Source organism: Boleophthalmus pectinirostris, unplaced genomic scaffold, assembly GCF_026225935.1.
Source record: "Boleophthalmus pectinirostris isolate CB_2022bp ecotype Guang Dong unplaced genomic scaffold, ASM2622593v1 HiC_scaffold_3, whole genome shotgun sequence".
NCBI classification, from domain to species: domain Eukaryota; kingdom Metazoa; phylum Chordata; class Actinopteri; order Gobiiformes; family Gobiidae; genus Boleophthalmus; species Boleophthalmus pectinirostris.
Genome location: NW_026571299.1, coordinates 21,366,931 through 21,389,215, shown reverse-complemented (window position 1 = coordinate 21,389,215; position 22,285 = coordinate 21,366,931). Strand labels below are relative to the sequence as shown.

Here is a 22,285-nt window from a genome sequence, read left to right as displayed (position 1 = left end):
ATGCAGTTCTTTATTAAGGCACAGTCATGAAAAAACAACAACATTTCATTACAAAACAATGAGTCAGTTCTACCAAAAAATCTTCATAAAGTCAACGTCAAAATCCAGTTTCAGTTTAAGTGCACTTTTCAATGGGACCTGCTCCATAAGGCTCAGCACACACACACACACACACACACACACACACACACACACACACACACACACACACACACACACACACACACACACACACACACACACACACACACACACACACCACACACGTCTTTAGGCTATGACCACATGCACGCACACACACACAGCACAGATGTGTGTAGAGCTCTGTGTGCTTGGGGGTTTAATTCAGTAAGTGCCAAATGCATCAATCATGGAGTGTATTTTTATGGGGTAAAAGTAGAGGATTACAGGGGAGGTCGACAGTGACAAAAGTGAAAACCTTAATCTTAATAATGAGACGACACACGAGCCTGTAAATGTGGTTCAGGTTCAAGTTGAGCACAAACATGAGTGTCCTGTCAGAGCACCCCGAGGAGCGGTGAGTGTGTACGTGTGTGAGTGTGCACGTGTGTGAGTGTGCACGTGTGTGTGAGTGTGCACTGGACGGTTCTTTTTCATGTCTCGTTTTTAATGGCTTTAATCACAGAAGATCCACTCTATATTCTTATATGTATATCAAGAGTCTATCGATTTTTTCCATCCCCAGGACCAGTCAAAGGTTTGGGTGCACTTTTTCATGAACGTTTCTTCTCTATTTCCATGATCATTTACACTGTGAATATAGTAAACAGAAAATACACTCTAAATAACTCTAAACTTCGCCTCTTTCACTCATAATTTCTTGACCCTGACGTGGCACAGCTGTGAAGTGAAGACCATGTCAGGGACGTCATCATGAAGCTCAATCAGAGAAGGCCAAAGGTTTGCAGCTGTCCACAAAGCAAACAGCGGCATTTGAACCTCAAATATATAAAAATATTTACTTGAGTTATTTCACTGTTTTTCTTTTGTACATAATTCTGTATATTTGATGTCTTGTGTGTGGATCTAAAATGTAGAAAGTGTTAAACAAAAAACAAAGACAGAGAAAAGGCAGTGAGCAAACGTGTGACGTGTGGTGCCTCTTCTGCTTCCTCACAGCAGATTTACACATCAGAGCTCCTGATATTCACCACAACCTCTACATTCAATCTTTGTGTACTCTGAGTCACATCTTATACATTTCAATATTGTTCTGATATCACTTTTGGTTTCACTGTATTTCGAATCCAGGGTCATAGACATTCTGTATCTGTAATATGACTTAAAAGTGCACTATGTAACTTTTTCTATGGAGAGTTCGCTACCTGCTCGTCTCCATATCGATGTGATTGCTTTGCTTACAATGTTCCATCAAGTACATTCATGAAGTACATTACATGAAGTACATTCTAGGTTTGCTCCTTCATACAGGTTTGTCATTAGCACATTCAAGGCTTATGGCTCATTATTTGGTCTTTTTACATTCAGTTTCTCCAAACTACAAAAATAAAACAGTAAAATAATTAATTGAAGTAAAACCCCAAAATGAAAGGTCCTATATTACACAAAATGAACTCTTGTGAGATTTAAGACATGTTTTAATGTTCCCTCCTCAAAAACACAGCTGGAGTTGTGTTTTGTTTCATTCACACATGTTTGAGTAACTCTGCATTATTATTATTAGTCTGTTTACATCTCCAAAGGCTCTGTTCCACCTTGTGATGTCATGAAGTGGTAGTTTTCAAGTGAACAGCTCCGTTTACCTTAGTTCAGAAGAGCTTTGAAATTCCAAGGCTGAAATGATCCAAATGATTCTGGTGAAGGTGTGTGGAGTTTAAAAACACAATGGGGCACTTCATGACATCATAAGGTGGAGCAGAGTGTTTTCTGTTTGAGAGAAGAACTCATCGTAAATATGTAGGTTTGTGTGTTAAACATGTGAATGAAACAAACACAACTCCAGGTGTGTGTGTGATGAGTAAATCACATTAGAACACAGAAATAAAATAGTGTAATCTGGGCGCTTTAAAACCGTGAGCTCAAAGTCCTGCTACATCTGCGTTCACATTTTCACAATAACAGATTCTGCTGCAGCACAAGAAAGAAATTAATTATAAAAATCAGCAGACAAGAACTAAACCAGGACTAAACCAGGACTTTCACTTCTTCACAAAAATAGAGAATCCGCTGCATCGTCTCAACACAAGAAAGAAATGTAACAAATCGAATTATAAAAATCATCTTTAGCACCGTGACGAAGGCCCCAACATGAAAGAGCAGTTCAAAGGAGCCGTGTGCCGCCCTGGGTCCAAGACTCGGTCCGGACCAGACCCAAAAGGATCCAGACTTTTCCAGGATCTTTGAAGTCCGAGTCCAGTCTGTGCCAGTCCGGGAGTCCCATGTGGTCCTGATCAAGTCCGGACTAAACCCGGGCCCATGTGTGGAGCATCAATAACACGCTATTGTTCTATTCACAAAGTCTAAAGCAGGACTAAACCAGGTCGAAACCCGGACTGAACCAGGACTAAACTAGGACTAATCTAGGATGGAACCAGGACTAAACCAGGATTAAACCAGGACTAAACCAGGACTGAACCAGGACTAAAACCGGGCTAGACCAGGGCTAAACCAGGACTTTACTAGAATTAAACCAGGACTGAACCAGTACTAAACTAGGTCTCAACCAGGAGTGAGTCCACTTTGTGCCAGTCCGGGAGTCCCATGTGGTCCTGATCAAGTCTGGACTAAACCCGGGTCCATGTGTGGAGCATCAATAACACGCTATTGTTCTATTCACAAAGTCTAAATCAGGACTAAACCAGGACTGAACCAGGACCAAAACAGGACTTAACTAGGTCTAAAAACATTTCTAACTCAGGACTAAACCAGGACTGAACCAGGTCTAAACATGGTCTAAAAAAGGGCTAAACCAGGACAAAACCAGAACTAAACAAGGACTAAACCAGAACAAGATCAATACTAAACCAGGTCTAAACCAGGTCTAAACCAGGTCTATCTCAGGCCTCAGAGAACATTGTGGTATGCAGAGTTATGTAATCCTCTAGATTTGACCGCCCTTCAGTGTCTCTGGGTCAAACCTGTCAGGAGCAGTGGGACCATCTCCAGATCTTGAGCTAGTCTTGGTCAGGACTCAGCTGGAGTATGTGACCTGTTGTGAATGCTTTAGGTTGACCCAGGCACAGGCAGAACATGCAAACGCCACTGGAAGGCTAACCACTCTGCCACAGCTGCTTTGTTCCTGCTCCAAGTTGTTCAGAACAAAGTCATTTTTAATCTGTGTGATGCTCAGACGGGGTTTGAAGTCGCTGCACTTACATATGTTTTGTATATTTTTGAACGCCGCCATATTTCCTGAATCCTTTTAAGATGTTTTGATCCTCTGGATCACTGAAGTCATGCAGCAGAATCAAACAGAGCTGGGTGATATTAACACGCCGTAAGGTTTCAACTATTGTGAGAATCTCACCAGAAATATGAATGTAAATGAAGAAAGTTTAAACCGGGACAAGGCCATCACAAAGACATGTCCCGTGTGACCAAGACCTGGTTTAGTCCTGGTTTAGTCCTGGTTTAGTTCTGGTTTAGTCCTGGTTTAGTCCTTGTTTAGTCCTGGTTTGGTCCTAGTTTAGATCTGGTTTAGTCCTGGTTTAGGTCTGGTTTAGTCCTGGTTTAGTCGTGGTTTAGATCTGGTTTAGTCCTTGTTTAGTCCTGGTTTAGATCTGGTTTAGTCCTTGTTTAGTCCTCATTCAGGTCTGGTTCAGGCCTGGTATAGACCTAGTATAGTCCTGGTTTAGTCCCGGTTTACACCTGGTTTAGTCCTCTTATTTCCCTGACATGTTGTAGACACTTGCTTAACAGATCACAGGGTCATATCCTTCACAGATCCTGCTTAGGTGCACAGAGATGACATCATCAAACCTAGACGCCGGATCCGTCAGCGCCGGATACGTTTGCTCTTGTGCTCTGTGAACTTTGACCTCTTCAAGGCTGCTTGTGACTGATTGGCTGAGAGATGACTGTCTGTGCTTCATCAAATAAGTGCTTCAGTTGTGATGTAAAAAAAAAAAAAAAATGTCCTTCAAAAATACAGTTTTATCCAAGAAAATACAGTTGTTGTTTTTTTTGTTTTTTTTACAGTGAGCTCAGAGATCAGAGGTCGTAGAAACATCCTTCACATGGACTCTTCTCCTGAGTCGTGTCTCCTAAAAACACACACACGCAAACACAAACGCACACTCATGATCTAAATATTTAGAAAACATATGATGCTTTTTCCAGTCTTAAAGAAAAAGAGGAGTTATTTGACTTCTGCTAACACATCACATATATTGTTTTAACATTCTCCCTCCCTTCGCTCTCCACGCTAAATCACTGCCCCTTCAGAGCACTATCACAAAATCAGCGTGCATCCGTCCGTACAGTTTTGTATCATGTTTTTGTATATTTATGGAGTGTTGTTGTGTTGGAGCATGAGGGACGTAGACTTCAGGGATTATTCAAACCTTGTACAGAGTGAACAGGAGAGATCCCTAGATTATTCAAATTTGCATGGATGATGTCTAAAAGCTCTTCAGGCAGGTTTTTGATGACATAATGACAGGGCAGAATGCACCAAAAAGTATATGTACTAGAAATGCAACAATATTTAATATAATATCAAATCATTTGATACCGGAGTCACGATTCGATACACGTGTTCGGACGATATGCACGTGTCCCTCCAGGCGCTCTGTGTTGTCATTTATCACAGCGTCCTCTTCAAATGCAACAGAAAACTGCTCCATAGGGACTTACAGCTGAAATATTCTAACAGACCAGGGTTTGGTCTTTTTGATTTTAGACCCAGGACGACAAAGAGATTCACTTTTAATTACTTTAGAATCACTTTTGGCTTCACATCGGCTTTAATCAAATGCGCTCGTATTCAGCCCCGCGACGCCGCTCATGATAAACACGATCTTTTTCTCACACTGACTCATCTGTTTTACTCAGAAAACGTCTGTGGGACATTTGTATGTGATAGAACAGAGTTTGAGTCCAGAAAGAGGACGGGAGACGCAGTGTGTCACAGACTGAAGCAGCGCAGTGTGAGGAGCTACGTACTGTCTGTGTGAGAGCAGTGTGGACAAAGGCGTGAGACATGTGCATGAGAGAACTCACGAGGAAAAGAAATCATCAAATCATCATCAAATATATAAATATATAATAAAATATAAAATAGCCTAAGAAACTCTGTTCTTATTTTCACTGAATACAGATTCTGAGCTGTCAATCACTGAACCAAATTGAACTAAACACTTGACACATAAACTCCAGCTGCACAGTAGTTGAAAAAAATACACTGGATTTTTGTTCATGTCTTAAAAAGTATCAAAATCGACCCATCGATATCGATATTGTGACCCGTGTATGGTGATACGTATGGAATCATGGGAAAACTGTACAATTGCATCCCTGATGTGCACTGGACTGGATGTGTCATGTTTGTGGACCCTGCTGTGGGGTTATAAGGGGTTAATCAATCAAAATTAAATTTATAATATAATTAAAAAGATCATTATGAGGGTCCACTGTTATAAAGTGATTTGAAGCTCTTAAAAGTTGAAGAATATGTCCTCTTTAAATTCTCTCTGTATCATATTCTGAAAAGTGGATGTGAGTGAAATGGATTTAGTGAGATGTGTTTGTTGTTTGTTGTTTGTTGTTGGTTGTCAAACAGTGTTACCTTCGGGAGTGCAGCGGGGTCACGGACAGAGCGGCGATGCCTCTCACCGTGTCCGAATCCAAGTCTCTGCGAAGTCTGGACCTCTGAGCCTCTGAGTACGAGAGCGGGAGGGAGAGGAAGGAGTCCTGCAAACTACGCCAGTATTCACCTGGAAGAGAGGGAGGGAGAGGGTGAGGAGGAGAGAGAGAGAGAGAGAGAGAGAGAGAGAGAGAGAGAGAGAGAGAGAGAGAGAGGGGGGAGGGGAGGAGGAGGAGAGAGAGAGAGAGAGGGAGGGAGAGGGAGGAGGAGGAGAGAGAGAGAGAGAGAGAGAGAGAGAGAGAGAGAGAGAGAGAGGGAGGGAGAGAGGATGGGAGAGGGGGAGGAGGAGAGAGAGAGAGAAAGAGAGAGGGAGGGAGAGGGTGAGGAGGAAAGGAGAAGAGAGAGTGAGAGTCCCGCAAACTATGCCAGCATTCACCTGGAAGAGAGGGAGAGCAGAGAGAAAGAAAGAGAGAGATGAGCGAGGGAGAGTCCCATAAACTACACCAATATTCACCTGGAAGAGAGGGAGGGAGAGGGTGAGGAGGAGAGGAGATAGAGAGAGAGATGAGAGAGGAGAGGGTGAGGAGGAGAGGAGATAGAGAGAGAGATGAGAGAGGAGAGGGTGAGGAGGAGAGGAGATAGAGAGAGAGATGAGAGAGGAGAGGGTGAGGAGGAGAGGAGATAGAGAGAGAGAGAGGAGAGGAGAGGGTGAGGAGGAGAGGAGATAGAGAGGGAGGGAGAGGAGGAATTCTGTAAACTATCCCAGTATTCACATGGAAGAGAGAGAGACAAAAAAGGAGAGTGTGACGAGGAGAGGAGAAGAGAGGAGCAGGGAGATGAGGGAGTGATGTAAATGATGCCAGTATTCACCTGGAAAAGAGAGAGAGAGAGAGAGAGAGAGAGAGACCTACACCAGTATTTACCTAGAAGAGAGGGAAAGGAGAGAGAAACAAAGAGAGAAAGGAAAGAGAGTGAGGGAGAGGGTGAGGAGAGGAGAAAAAAGGAGACTGTGAGGAGAAGAGAGGAGAGAGGAGGAGGAGTCCTGCAAACTACACCAGTAGAGAAGAAGAGAGAGAAAGAAAGTGAGAGGAGAGGGTGAAGAGGAGCAGAGAAGAGAGAGTGAGGGGAGAGGAGGAGGAGGAGAACTTTAAGCTACGCCAGTGTTCACCTGGAAGAACGACAGAGGAGTGAGGAGAGAGAGAGAGAGAGAGGGAGAGATGACTGAACGAACAGACCTCCACCACAACATCAGTGCATCATTCACAACACACACACACACACACACACACACACACAACCCTCACAACACACACACAGACCCTGACACACAGATGTGCATGTGCCTCTGACCTTGCACCTGTAGGACGGTGTGCAGAGTCTGGATGGCATGTGCACACGGCCTCTGCTCTAGGACACTGGGGGACAGTGGCTCCACCTACAGGACACAGCGGGTATGACCACGTGGACCAAACAGGTCAGACATCTTCATTAGTCTAGTTATAGTCCTGGCTGAGTTCTAACCAGCCTTCAGCTCTCAGACAGTCCTGGTTCAGTCCTGGTTCAGTCCTGGTTCAGTCCTGGTTTAGTCCTGGTTTAGTCCTGGTTCAGTCCTGGTTCAGTCCTGTTTTAGTCCTTGTTCAATCCTGGTTCAGTCCTGGTTTAGTCCTGGTTTAGTCTGGTTCTTGCCTCTCTCCCTAGCAGTGCCTTCACACACTCCTCTGCAGAGTGGCTCAGGGCTGTGAGCTGGTGGCCTCCCTCCAGGACCAGGACCACTCTGCCTCCAGCCAGAGACATGAGCTGTCGAGTCAGGAACCCAAAACCTACAGGACAGAAGAGACAGAGTAAGAGAGGAGTAAAGTATTTCCATCCTCTGCATTTGACCTGTGCTTCAGTGTCTCTGGGTTAAACGTGTCAGGAGCAGTGGGAACAGCTCCACAGAAAACATGCAAACTCCACACAGAGAGAGTGGAGTGTGCCACACACATGACAGACTGAACACTTCACATGTGTGTGTGCTTTAGCTCACTTATGTCTCTCCACAATGTTCAAATGAATAATAGAGATTTAAACAAACTCTACGTGCACATGTAAACAACAAACACACACAGTTTTTAGTTTAGTAATAGTTTTCTCTTCAGTGCCACGGCAGATGACACATTATGTTTACAGATTCTATATGACACAAAATGGACTTGTGTGAGCTTTAAGCCATGAGGGAATCTTGTTACCTCCTCCTTTGTTTTGTGTCATTTACATGTTTGAATAATCTTTTATTATTAGTCTGTCTATATTTCCAAAGCTCCAAATGCTCTGTTCCACCTTCATCATCATCATGAAGCGGGAGTTTTCAGGTTAATAGATATCTTCACCTTTTGTTTAGTAGAGATTGGCTGAATCAAAATGCTGCGGAGCACATGATGTATAACCACATGACATCACAAGGTGGAGAGCAGAACTCAGGCTAAATGTGCAGGTTTGTGTGTCATACATGTGTGAATGAAACAAAACACAACTCCAGGTGTGTGTGCGATGAGGAAACGACTTTAGAACATAGGACAGAAAATAGAGACATATGGACTTTAACATGGATCACTGAGTAAAGAGATTAGTGTGATTCTTGTGAAAGTATAAATGCATATTTTTATTATAATATTTTTGTATGAAACACACTAAAGTGTGTTACTGTGACTGGCCTTTATAAAACACACTTGTGTGTTCAGTGTCTCACACTGTACTCACATTTGGCAGTGACTTTATATCCTCCGAGCTCGTCTGGGTTTCCCTCCACAGCGTCGAAGCCGGCGGAGACCAGGACCAGGTCTGGACCGAACTCATGAGCGATGGGCATCACCACAGCCCTGCACACACCGCGGCAGAGTGGTTAGCCTCTCCTCCTCTCACTGAGGCGGTTGTGGGTTAGACTCAGACTGTATAAAGAAGTGGACTATGTGAGGGTGACATCACCACAGTGTTCAGTCCAGTCAAATGAAGCTCATCGAGGCTGAAGTTATAAAAGCCTCTCCGGAGCAGAACACAGTTCCATAGTTGGAATTCCGACTGTGAGTATCATTGTAACATTGTAAGAGCCAATCACGAGAGGCCCTTCCTGCAACACCTCTGGCTGGAGGCGGGAGCTTAGCAGTGCTGTCAATCAAACCTGTTGCTAACACTAGTGTGAGTGATCTTGTCTGTTTTAATGTTCCTATCATGATTTACAGATGAAATAAAACCTCAGGATCATGTGTCTTGGGTTAATACAAACATTTTAAAACCAAAATGACGAGGCCACAGCAGCAGGTACAGAGAGAGGAGCGACGGATTTTCAATACAAACTGAACTGGAGTCGATGGAACCGGAAGTGCGTCTGTGCTCACTTCCTGTGTGTCTGTGCTCACACAGCGGCTCACAGGTGAGCTTTGTCCATTTATATATATATATATATAGCCTATGGTTCCACTCCTGATCTCTATGAGTGTGCATGTTCTCCCTGTGTGAGTGTGGCAGAGTGGTTAGCCTGTCTCCACTGAGTAAGGAGGTTGTGGGTTTGACTCCTGATCTCTCTGAATGCCTGTGGTCTTCTTTGGTCAAATAAAAGTTAAGACATGATTGAACAGGTGTTAATAATTTGAGTTTTTCTGACAGAGAGAGGAAGTGTTTCAGATTCGGTTGGTGGACGCCTAAATATATCCGATTTTCCTGAAAATAAGTCGGCAAAGATCCATATTTGAAGTGATTGGAGCCGAACTGAAGTCTGTGTTTCATTAGAACATCAACAACTGTGTGCTCCATATGAGCAGAAGACTGTGCACCGCTCACATGTTTCAATCATATTATTGTTTATGAGAGGTGCACGTCCAACATGGCCCACGGAGAGTCAATAAATAAAAACAATGACAAAACAAAAGATTTGATTTGATCCTGCTCCAGATGAATGTGAAGTGTGTGACAGGCCTGATCATGTGCTGCGCGCTCCATTTATTTATGTAACACAGATTTAAAGGCGCGCTGTGGAACTTTCGGGGTAAGAGGTCAACTGACGGTGACACCAGTGAATTTTGCTTATTTCCAATACCAGCTCGTTTGCCTGTAAATATGTCAACTCTTTTTGATGTGAAACTGAACATTGTTTAAAACCTTTGTGTGCTGTGGGAAATAAGGGAAAAGGGACATTTTGTTTATTATTTTGATAATAATATGAATAAAAAGACACACTGTATATATGTTCTATTTGATCATTTGATTCATTGCTGTAAATGGAATAATGCCAATCCTAATATCTTTTAATTCAAATGCAATCTAAAAATATATATATATTTCAAATCTTTAGAAAAGCTTCCAAACAAACAAACGAATGACATGTTATCAATTTATATAAAAACTGAAATGATCAATGAAAGACTCTTTGTATGATCTGTGTGTATTGTTCTTCTGTTTGCAGCTGTGTATAACAATATGGTACATACTAGATTACTAAAGTATTCAACCTATAGAAAGATAAATATTCTAAAGTATTGTACTACAGAAGGAGAAATGCATAAGTGGTGAACCTGCAGTTTTTTGTCCTGCTTTATTCCTGTTTTAGACCTGTTTTAACCCTGGTTTAGTCCTGATGTAGTCCTGGTTTAACCCTGGTTTAGTTCTGGTCTAGTCCTGGTTTAGACCTAGTTTAGTCCTTGCTTAGTTTTGGTTTAGTCCTGGTTCAGTCCTGGTTTAGTCCTGGTTCAGTCCTGGTTTAGTCCTATTTTAATCCTGTTTTAATCCTGGTTTAGTCCTGTTTTAGTCCTGGTTTAGTCCTTGCTTAGTTCTGGTTTAGTCCTGTTTTAGTCCTGGTTCAGTCCTGGTTCAGTCCTATTTTAATCCTGTTTTAATCCTGGTTTAGTCCTGTTTTAGTCCTGGTTTAGTCCTGTTTTAGTCCTGGTTTAGTCCTGTTTTAGTCCTTTAGTCCTGTTTTAGTCCTGGTTTAGTCCTGTTTTAGTCCTGGTTTAGTCCTGGTTAGTCCTGGTTTTAGTCCTGGTTTAGTCCTGTTTAGTCCTTGTTTTAGTCCTGTTTTAGTCCTGGTTTAGTCCTGGTGTAGTCCTGGTTTAGTCCTGTTTTAGTCCTGGTTTAGTCCTGGTGTAGTCCTGTTTTAGTCCTGGTTTAGTCCTTCTTTAGTCCTATTTTAGTCCTGTTTTAGTCCTGTTTTAATCCTGGTTTAGTCCTGTTTTAATCCTGGTTTAGTCCTGTTTTAGTCCTGTTTTAGTCCTGGTTTAGTCCTGTTTTAGTCCTGTTTAGTCCTGGTGTAGTCCTGTAGTCCTGGTTCAGTCCTGGTTTAGTCTTGGTTCAGTCCTGTTTTAGTCCTGGTTCAGCATCTTATCGACTTGTTCCACTGTCTGATATAGTTTAGTTTTTTTTTATAGTCTAATGGATCTCTCTGACATTTTGCTCCGGTCCAAACCTGGTCCAGAACAGGTTTTTTTTTTTTTGTTCACATTGGAAGCGTCTCTATACATCACTTTGTCTTTATGTGTTTGCTCCTCAGTCCAAACTCCACGTGGCTCTGCGTAAAAGAGGAATCTCGAACAAGAGCGGGAGAGAGGGAGGGGGAGGGAAAGTGAGAGAGGAGAGGGGTGAAGAGAGGGGTGAGGAGGGGGAGATGGGGGGTTCTAAGGCTGCTGGGTAATTAGACAGAATAGGTCCCAGATGCTCGTGTCAGTGACGTGAGAAGAGAGACGAGCAAGTAACTGAAACCAGACGGGACCAGCGCTTTGAACTGCGCCGAAAAGCAAAAACACAAAATATCAGCACAAAAATCAGACATGTTTAGTCCTGGTTTAGTCCTGATTTAGTCCTAGTTTAGTTCCGGTTTAATCCTTATTTAGTCCCGGTTTAGTCCTGGTTTAATTCTGGTGTAGTCCTGGTTTAATTCTGGTTTAGTCCCGGTTTAGTCCTGGTTTAATTCTAGTTTAGTCCTGGTTTAATTCTGGTTTAGTCCTGGTTTAGTCCTGGTTTAATTCTGGTTTAGTCCTGGTTTAATTCTGGTTTAGTCCTGGTTTAGTCCTGGTTTAATTCTGGTTTAGTCCCGGTTTAGTCCTGGTTTAATTCTGGTTTAGTCCTGGTTTAATTCTGGTTCAGTCCTGGTTTAATTCTGGTTTAGTCCTGGTTTCATTCTGGTTTAATTCTGGTTTAGATCAGGTTTAGTCCTGGTTTAGATCAGGTTTAGTCCTGGTTTAGATCAGGTATGAGTAGAGGGAGGTTTACAGATGCTCTAGGTAAAAGTGTTTGTACAGCGTGTTTCCATGGAGATGTTCTTGCTTGGAATGTTCCACAGTGTGGCATTATTATCTAACTTCCATGGAGACAAGCAGTAAAACCACAGGCTCTAAGGGTGTGTGTGTGTGTGTGTGCGTGTGTGTGCATGTGTGTGTGTGTGTGTATGGAAGGAATTCAAAGCTAAATATTCAATATAAAATATTGTTATTGTATTATCATCATGATTATTTATAGTACATATAAATATATTTGATTTATCAGTACTTATACAACTACGAAGTACAAAAATTTTGTAAATATGCAAAAAAAAAAAAAAAAAAAACATGTAATAAAGCGTGTACTGGGGGTGGGAGTAAAAAGTTTTATTTCTTCACACTTCATTTAAGCTTTTTCTTTTGTTAAAGTGCACAATATTTTTAAATGAATGAATGAGTCTCTATATCGAGTGCACCAACGAGGCCAGATATTTCGCCCGGAATGGAGTTACCAGGGCCCCACCCTGGAGCCAGGCCTGGGGTGGGTGCTCGATGGCGAGCGTCTGGAGGCCGGGCCTTCCCCCACGGGGCCCGGCAGGGAACACCTTGGGGTCCCCCCTGAGGAACTGGAGGAAGTGTCTGGGGTGAAGGAAGTCTGGGAGTCCCTGCTTAGACTGCTGCCCCCGAGACCCGGCCCCGGATAAACGGAAGAACATGGATGGATGGATGGATGAATTCCATAGACTTAACCTGTGCCCGCAGATACGAGGTAAACATGATTCTAATGCCAATTTATTCTTAATTACAACAACTGTGGAGATGATGTTGTGTTTATTTGGTGTTTTGGTCCCAGACGATTCTCCAATCAGAAAACAGAATGAGTCTCACATGACTGATCTGAACAGTCTCTCCCTAAAGCCCAGCACCTGCAGCAGTCATGAGTCAGTGCTAGTGCAGCCTCTGCAGCTCAGGGAGTAAATTCTGGAGGTTCTGAGCTTCACATGAGGCCTGGTCTGTCCAGAAACTGAAAATGAGACACTTAGTTGTGTGTCTATCTGCAGGTTAAAGCTCTGGAGACAGGCTCAGATGTGACTGTAGAACTGGCTACATTCAGTTGCTTTAAATCAGGGGCACCAACCTTTTTGAAACTGAGAGCTGCTTCATGAGCACAGAGTCATGAAGGGCAACAGTTTGATACACTCTTCTCAAATAAGACATGTGCTCAGCTTGTCTTTAGTTCTACATTATTAATAATGGTTCATGATAATCATCTGTGTGAAGACACTGATCATGTGAATGATTTCTCACAATCATTATCAACAATGAGCAAAGTGGGAAACAGAGATCAATATTCAGCACTTTCATTTTATTCATCTTAGTAATTGTTAATTTTTTAACTAGTGTTACAATTATCATCATTGCTTCTCTGAGTGTGTTTACGTGCACATCTTTATCCCGGGTTCTAGACATAATCTTACAAATTATGCACATGTGTAAAAATTATATATTTAATAAACCAGGAAAATACAAACAACCGTGAGCTCCTTTAGTGTCGGAAGTTCTGGAGGTTCAAACCAACGTGTGGAACTGTGAGGTATCCCACAATCCACTGCACAGATCCACGTTTCCCAACACTATTGTACAAGTTCTACACTGAAGCAGATTATTCAATAAAGTCATCTGCAATAATAAACTCAACTTTACAACAGATAAACCATCACCACTCTAAAGCCACATCGTTTGACATTATAAGGTTTTTAATGCAGCTTTGAGCAAATCTGTTTATGTCTTACAGAAACAAAACCTAACAGTGGGGGTGTACCGGTGGAGGCAGAAATGGGGGTAGATCGGCAAAATGGCATCTCGAAAATAAGCGATTAAAGAAGAAACATGCACAAAATCACTCCAAATACAATTTAGGATGAGTAAAGGTGAGGGGAAACTACTCCAACATGGTGAAAAGTCTAGTTGCAGAAAAGGTCCACTTTAATGTTGAGATAACAAGACTCAGGCATCCAAAAATAGCTCAACAAACTGGAAACTGCCAACAATCCAATAACTAACGATTATTTAGTTTCTCAAACAGACTGAGGTAAGTACTTCTTCACTTCAACACATTCTTGAAAAGTCTCACCACAACCAAACTTTCAGACAGTAAATCTTTTTAAGTCAATTACAAAACTGGCATGATCCTCGAGTGTGTCATCAGAGCACATTTATCACACTGCAGCACGTTTCACAACTGCATCAAAAAACTCTCAACTCAACACACAAAACAACACTGAGACTTTAATGCCACTATTTCTATTTATGGATGGCCTGTCAGCTGTCTCCATGGAGATGATTCTGCTTTGTCTTCAATGTCACACAATATGGCATTACACCCACTGTTATTGATCTACATGAAGACCAGCAGGTACGTAGGCCAAGTGACAGGTCAGATCTGTGGAGAGGCGACCCTGCTCACGTTAAGAATTCTTCAAGGTGTCTTTGGACTCTAAAAACAGGTCTGGTGCTAACTGAAGGCACTGCTCTGTCTGAAGCTCCGTTAGACTTGAATCTGAGCTTTGTTTCAACACAATCTGAGCAGAAAGAGCTGATGTATGTGAAGTCCAACAGGTGAGAGAATCTGTGCTCCCTCCAAATCACATTACAGACACAAGATGGACAGACAGCTCACCTCTGCTCATACTGGATGGAAGTTATGAAACATGAAACACCAAGAGAGCAAAATGACATGAACGTGTGGATGGTCCAGAACACAGAGCCTCAAAGGAACTGCTCATCATTGTCGTGTAGCGTGTTAGAACATCTGAACACCTGAATGTGACACTTATCTGACAACACAGACTCCAGCTCACAGCAAACAGACAAAGAGAGGAGGAGGAGAGGAGAGGAGGAGAGGAACAGATGAGCAGAGGAGCAGAAAAGGAGAGGAACAGATGAGCAGAGGAGCAGAGGAGGAGAGGTAAGTGAATCTGGTTGGTTCATCACTGGAGTAAACACAAGGCTGAGCTTTTCCCAAGGCTTTTCTTTTTTTTTTTTTTTCCTTACATTAGCATCGTTAGTGTGTGTGTGTTAGCATGTGTGTGTGTTAGTGTGAGGCCCACCCACTGAGGTCCACCGTCATGGAGGGATGAGAGACTAATCCAGTGGAGCAGAGCCAGAGGAGAACAAGGAACTTATACAGAGGAGAAAAAGAAAGAAAGAGGAAGACAAAGAGAGAGAGAGACAGAGAGAGAACAAGAGGAGAGGAGGGAGAGAGACATGGTCTATACACTCCCCTTCTGTCAAGTGAAATCGACTAGTGGCCGTTCCAGGTACTGCAGCTCGGGCCATAGAACTCTAATCAGATGTGAAGATGAAGCCAAGACGCGTGGTGTTGTTTTCAGGGGCCTTTGCTCATCAGCTCATGGGCCCAAAAATAATTCTATCTTCCACATTTACTTCCTCAGACTGGGTGAGCTCCTCCCACTCGTGTGACGTCTGTAAAGTGCAACGCGTGAAGCGTTTGGACCAATCAGAGTGAGAGCTGCTAGAACAGAGCGAACGCGGCTCAGAGCAGCGACGCTCAGTCTGACAAAGATCACTTTTATCACATCTCCGTCCTAACGCCATCCTGACTCTGTCCTGACATCTCCATCCTGACATCTCCATCCTGACATCTCCATCCTGACATCTCTGTCCTGGCTCCGTCCTGCCATCTCTGTCCTTACACCTCTGTCCTGACATCTCCATCCTGACATCTCCGTCCTGACATCTCCGTCCTGACATCTCCGTCCTGACATCTCTGTCCTGAGACTGCTGTTGTTATTCTAACCAACTGTAACTCTAGCAGCTCATTGTTTTATCCTCATTTAAACTTGCGAGCTCTGATGAGAAAATTAAAACGTCCTAGTCTAGTCTGGGTCTAGTCTGGGTTCAGTCCTGGTATAGTCCTAGTTTAGTACAAATTGGAGGAAACCCCCTCAGACACAGGGAGAACATCCAACCTCCACTCCAGTTCTTTTAAAGGTGCATTGTGTGACTTGGAGATGTATTTACACTGTCTGGAATGTTCCTCAGTATGACATTAAACATATCTATCTCTGTGGATTTAACAGATCTGTTCAGTAAGTCTCCATGTTTTCTAAATGCCTGTAATGGAATAAACGCAAAAAAGATCGCTCCAGACCAAAGTTCCAGAGTGCAGCTTTAGGTGAGTGTATGTGTGTTACCTGAAAGCAGCGAGGTACTCTGCGTCACCCATAGGGGGCTCCAGTCCTCCATTCCAGGCCACGTTCACATTAAAGCCCTCTCCTGCTCCTGCCCCCACCTGCACACAGTATACACACACTTAGTCCTGTTTAGTCCTGGTTTAGTCCTGCTTTATTCCTGGTTTAGTCTTGGTTTAGTCCTGGTTTAGTCCTGGTTTAGCTCTCAGTTAGTCTTGGTTTGTCCTGGTTTAATCCTGTTTTGGTCCTGATTTGGTCCTAGTTTAAGTCTGGATTAGTCCTGGTTCAGTCCTGGTTTAGTCCTTGTTTAGTCCTTGTTTAGTCCTGGTTTCTTCAGGATAAACTTCATGTCAGAGTTAGTTTTAGTGTAAAAAAGAGGACATCTTTCACATTTTTAGTTCCTGTGAGAGCATTTGGTGACATGTTTGACTCAACATTAGATTTGTTATTTTATTTTTTTTAAATCTTGCCTAATTTTCTCTAGTTTGCACATTTCAGTATTTATCATTTTACTTCCTGGTTGGTCACAGGCAGCAGATATGACATAACTCTTACCTAGCAACCACAGTGTAAACAATGATACAACACTTCTGATTAGACTCATAAAAATAAACCAAAATACTTTTATTTAGTTAAATGAAGGTGAAAACTGTCAGAAAAAGTCCTTCCATGTGCGTGAACTGTCTCTGTATTTGATAGAGTTTTCCTGTTGATGACATAGGCAGAGGGATTCAGTTTTATCACTCACACACGTCCTGTATTTTTCTCTTTTTCTTCACAAACTGTCACTTTACTGATGCAAAACTATGAATATTCACCACAGGTTCTGAGACAAACACGAAAACCTGTGAGATGTGCTTTAACTCTAATCCTCAGAGAGACAGTTGAGAAGCTCTTGGCCCCCTCATCCCCCCCTCACCCCCCATCAGCCCCCCGTCAGCCCCCATCAGCCCCCGTCAGCCCCCCTCATCCCCCCGTCAGCCCCCCGTCAGCCCCCCTCATCGACCCGTCAGCCCTCCTCAGTCCGGGTTTATGGTTTTAATGAAGGAAAGATGACATTATCAACCCCACACTCTCAATCATCTGTCAAAGATCTGATCATAAATCTCTCTCTCGCTCTCTCACTCCCTATCGCTTCTCTCTCTCACACTCTCCCTGTTTACCCTCACCCCCCTTTCCTCTCTCTGCATGTCTCTCTGTCTCTCTCTCTCTCTCTGTCGCTCTGTGTGTCTCTGTGTCTCTGTCTTTCTCTCATAAATCACACTTAAACTGAAACAAACCCATATATCCCCAGAGTCCAGTGTTTCTCAACCTGAGGCGCGCGGTCACAGGGCGAGGGGGTCACAGGGTGAGGGGGTCACAGGGTGAGGGGGTCACAGGGTGAGAAGGTCACAGGGCGAGAAGGAGATCACAGGGTGAGAAGGTCACAGGGCGGGAAGGAGGTCACAGGGCGAGGGGGTCACAGGGCGAGAAGGTCACAGGTGAGGGGGTCACAGGGCGAGAAGGTCACAGGGAGAGGAGGTCACAGGGTGAGGGGGTCACAGGGAGAGGAGGTCACAGGGCGAGGAGGAGGTCACAGGGCGAGAAGGTCACAGGGAGAGGAGGTCACAGGGTGAGGGGGTCACAGGGCGAGGAGGAGGTCACAGGGAGAGGAGGTCACAGGGTGAGGGGGTCACAGGGCGAGAAGGTCACAGGGAGAGGAGGTCACAGGGTGAGGGGGTCACAGGGTGAGAAGGTCACAGGGAGAGGAGGTCACAGGGTGAGGGGGTCACAGGGTGAGGGGGTCACAGGGAGAGGAGGTCACAGGGCGAGGAGGAGGTCACAGGGCGAGAAGGTCACAGGGAGAGGAGGTCACAGGGTGAGGGGGAGGTCACAGGGCGAGGAGGTCACAGGGCGAGGAGGAGGTCACAGGGCGAGGAGCACATTTATTTTGATTACATTTAACAAATGAAATCATGTTTAAAGGGCACAGACTCCTCCTGATCTTACTCAGAGTATTTGGATTATTTGCTGCATGTTTCCTCTATTGTTCTGTATTTGAGGCTTGAGTGCTCAGAAGTCCACCCCCTGTCCCTGCCTTCTTTTCTGTTTGTATACTAAGATTTGTAAATTCAGATTCTGGGTCATACGTGTTCAAAATGTTGTTTAGCCTTTTCAGAAGAAAATACACATGTACGTGTGACGTGAGAGGTGGAGATGTTCCACCACGTTCTGATCTCTGGTTCTGCTTCTACCCAGAAGCAGCTCAAATACAAAGAGCATTTAAGAAAAAAAAGAACTAAAAGCAGTGTGTACTGCAGCGCTTTATGGTTAGGCCAGACACAAAACTATGACTGCCGCACCCCGGTCCTCACTCTTGCCTTTCCCCAGTGGACCCTCCACCAGAAAAGTTATACAATGCACCTTTAAATAATTAAACAATGCTAAATACCCCAAACCAATTTACTTCAGTTTACATCCTGTGTGTGTGTGTGTGTGTGTGAACACGAGTGTGTGATTATCACCAAGAACCAAGAGTCAAGAATCAAAGAGCGTCAAACAAACCAGAGAATCACAGCAGCTTTATGTTTAAAGAATAAAACTGCTGTCAACTGTCCATGACACTATGTTCTGATCGACTGTATGTTCTGTTTATTCTATTTAGTCACACAAAGTAATACAGACTGTGTTTTTTAAACTCCACACACCTTCACTAGAATCATTTGGATCAGTTCAGCTCTAGAAAAAAAAAATAGCTGTTAAACTGAAAAGTACCACTTTGTGACATCACAAGGTGGAACAGAGCATTTTGAGCTTTGGAGATGTAAACAGATTACCGTATTTTCCACATTATTAGTCGCTCTGGATTATAAGGCGCACTGTCATTAAATGGGACTTTAAAGGAAACACAACAGTGTGATGGGTCAGTAGTTTGGTTTGTTTGTGGCGTTCACAGTGACTCTGGGCTTTGTTCAGTTGTGGCGTGTAGGGAGGGTGCTGTCTGGGACCGCTGGATTGTTGGCGTGTTCGCAGTGACTCAGTTGTTCAGTTGTGTCTAGAAGTGGCACATTGCACTCGCTTTTTCAGTTCGTTCCTCCGTTCCTTTCCTCGTTGACGTGGAGTGATGAGTGTGTCTGTGGGTGTGTTTCGCTGTGCAGTTGCTGTCTGCTCCGTGTGTGTTTGCGTGCGCTACAGAAGGTGCGGCTTTGTAGTTTATGGATTGGTGTATAAGGCGCTCTGGATTGTGGGGCGCACAGTTGTTTTTTGATGAGGTTGGAGGTTTAAGAGTGCACCCTATAGCCCGGAAAATACGGTAATAATAAAGAGTTAAACATGTGTGAATGAAACAAAACACATCTCCAGGTCTGTTTAGGACATGATAACAACATTATACGTGGTTTAAAGCTCACGGGAGTCAGTTTTGTGTAATGTAAGAATTTTAAACGTTTCATTGTCTCAGATCTGGTAATTTCTCTCTTCCCTCTTTCTTTCTCTCTCTCTATCTCTCTATCGCCCTGCTCCTCTTCTCTTTTTGGCCCACACCTCCCCGTGCGAGTCGGGATCTTGGACCGGCCGAAGTTCTGGATCTCGGCCGGTCTCTTTGTAGTTGTGTCAGGCCCCGCCCCTCCATCACTCACACTGTCAGGAGCAGGGTTCACTGAGGGTTTGACTGACAGGTGCTGGCAGGGGAGAGACGGAAGGATGTGAGAGGGAGAGCGAGGGAGGGAGGGAGGAGGTGGAGAGAGATGAGAGACAAAGAAGAGGGGAGTGAAAAGAGAGAGAATTTAGGAAGAACTGGAGGGAAGAAGAGTGAGAGAAGAGGAGTGAAAAAGAAGGGAGGGAGGAGGACAGAGGAAAGGGACAGAGAGGGAAAAAAGAGGAGAAATGGGGGAGAAAGAAAGATGGATGAGTAAGAAAAAGGAGAGAGAAAGGGGGAAAGAAGAGAGAGGAGGAATAGTGGAGAGAGAAGGAAAGAGGGGTTAAAGAGAGAGGGGAGGATAAAAAGAAGGGAAGAGAGAGGCAGGGCGACGAGGAGAGCGGGAGAAGCAGAAGTGAGGGGTGAAGGACGGGAGAAAGAGACGGAGGAAGTGAGAGTGAGGGGTGAAGGAGCAGAGGATCATGGGGCATATTTGTCTGTGGACACATGTATGAGCAACAAACTGAAAGCACATGAGTCTGAGCCTCTGCAGTGTTTCCCAATCAGGGGTCTGGGGTCCTCTGAGTCTCCCCAGGCTAAATCACTCCCCTTTCAGAGCGAGACCACAACACAATCAGCGTCCATCTGCTATCATCAAACTGTATATGGTTCATAGACTGCTCAAAATTAAAGGAACACTTTGAAAACACATCAGATCTCTATGTGAAAAAACTAATGTGTTGGATATTTATACAAATCTGGACAGGGCAATTCATGGAAATAATATCTGGAGCCTACAGAGGGCTTCATTTTATAGACACGCTAAAATCATACAGAAATGATGATCTGACAGGCTGGTCCACTCTGCCAAAATTTAATTTTTGCAAATCAAAATGCTTCTCAGTCTCTTGTGTAGCCCCACATGTTTGTGTGAATGTTTGACAACGACGTGTCTCGCTCCTAATGAGACGACAATGGTGTTTTGTAGGATGTTCTCCCTGATCTGTGTAAGGGCATCACTCAGCTCCTGTAGAGTCTGAGGAGCAACCAGCCAGCGTCTGATGCACCCAAACATAATGTCCCAGAGTGTTCTATCAGGTTTAAGTCAGGTGATCGTGAGGACCATTCAGTTGTATCAATCCCATCATCCTTCAGGTTCTGCCCACAGACTCTTGTCACATTATCATGCATCAGGAGGAACCCAGGTCCTACTGCACCAGCGTACGGTCTGACAGTGGGTTCAAGTAATTCATCCTGATACCTAATGGCAGTCATTTTCTAACCTGTAGAGGTCTGTGTGTCCCTCCCCAGACCATCACTGACCCACCACCAAACCACTCATGCTGAACCATGTTGCAGGCAGCAGAGTGTTCTCTGTGTCTTCTCAAGACTGTATCACGTCTATCACAGGTGTTCAGGGTGAACCTGGTCTCATCTGTGAAAAGCACAGGGGACCATTGGGGACTTGCAGTGCATTTCACAAGTAGGCCTTCAGTAGTGCTCCGTCTGAAACAATCCACTCCTCAAAAACTATTCTATGGTTACTCTATACACAGTATAAAGAGGCATGGAGATTCTGTGCACAGAGAAGTGAGGAGAGGGGGGTGCATGGTGCATGGAGAAGAAGTGAGGAGCACTGGGGTGCTAAACCAGGACTAAACCAGAACTAAACCAGGATTGTTTGTCGGGACTGGCCCAAAGGTGCACCCGCGTAGACTATTGGGTGACCACAGACGAAAGGACAGAGCTGGGGCTGGTGCTCCACACTGCACTGGGCTCCACACTGCATGGGGCTCAGTGTAGCTGTCTTGTTCTCTCTCTCACTGTCTCTCAAGTCCAAGATTAGTCCAGGTTTAGATCTGGTTTAGACTCTGTTTAGACCTGGTTTAGTCTTGGTTCTGCTACAGCTGCAGTTTGCTGCTTTGGCTGGTTCGCTCTCTGACTGTCCAATCAGCAGGTCTGAATCCAGTGACGCTGTATGCTGCTAGAAGGCCCTTAACATCAGTCTGTGATTCAGATGTTTTTTTTAGGCCAGCAGAGAAGGACTTGCAGGCCCTGATGCCCCGCCACTGGGGACTTGCCAATTCTGGTGTCGTCTAGCAAATGCCAGTGGAGCTCCATGGTGCTGGTGGTGAGCACAGGGTCCACTAGAGGACGGGGTGTCCTCAAACCGCCCTCATGAGGCTCTTTGTAACTGTTTGGGCAGAGACATTCACACCACATCACATTGACCTGGAGGTCATTCTGTAGGCCACAGGTAGTGCTCAACATATTCCTCCTTGCACAAAGGAGCAGATATGGTCTGTCCATATTTATACAGACATCCAACAGATTTGTTTTTTCACAGTGAGATCTGTTTTGTGGTGTAGGAGCATGGGCGACGGACGTGGGCAGAGAACTGTGTAGAATCTTACAGCTAACTTTAACGAGGGTTTGAATAGGGCCC

General features: G+C 44.2%; 1 protein-coding gene across 1 annotated transcript in view; it reads right to left on the bottom strand.

Moving 5' to 3' along the window:
• Positions 1 to 244: 244 nt before the first annotated feature.
• LOC110165729 (histone deacetylase 7-like) overlaps positions 245 to 22,285 on the bottom strand; it is a 67,966-nt gene continuing 45,925 nt past the window's right edge. Inside the window, 6 exon segments of the mRNA XM_055160556.1 lie at positions 245 to 4,244; positions 5,768 to 5,915; positions 7,136 to 7,220; positions 7,472 to 7,605; positions 8,525 to 8,643; positions 16,227 to 16,324. Of these exon segments, the coding sequence (XP_055016531.1) occupies positions 4,214 to 4,244; positions 5,768 to 5,915; positions 7,136 to 7,220; positions 7,472 to 7,605; positions 8,525 to 8,643; positions 16,227 to 16,324 (615 nt within the window). The 3' untranslated portion in view covers positions 245 to 4,213.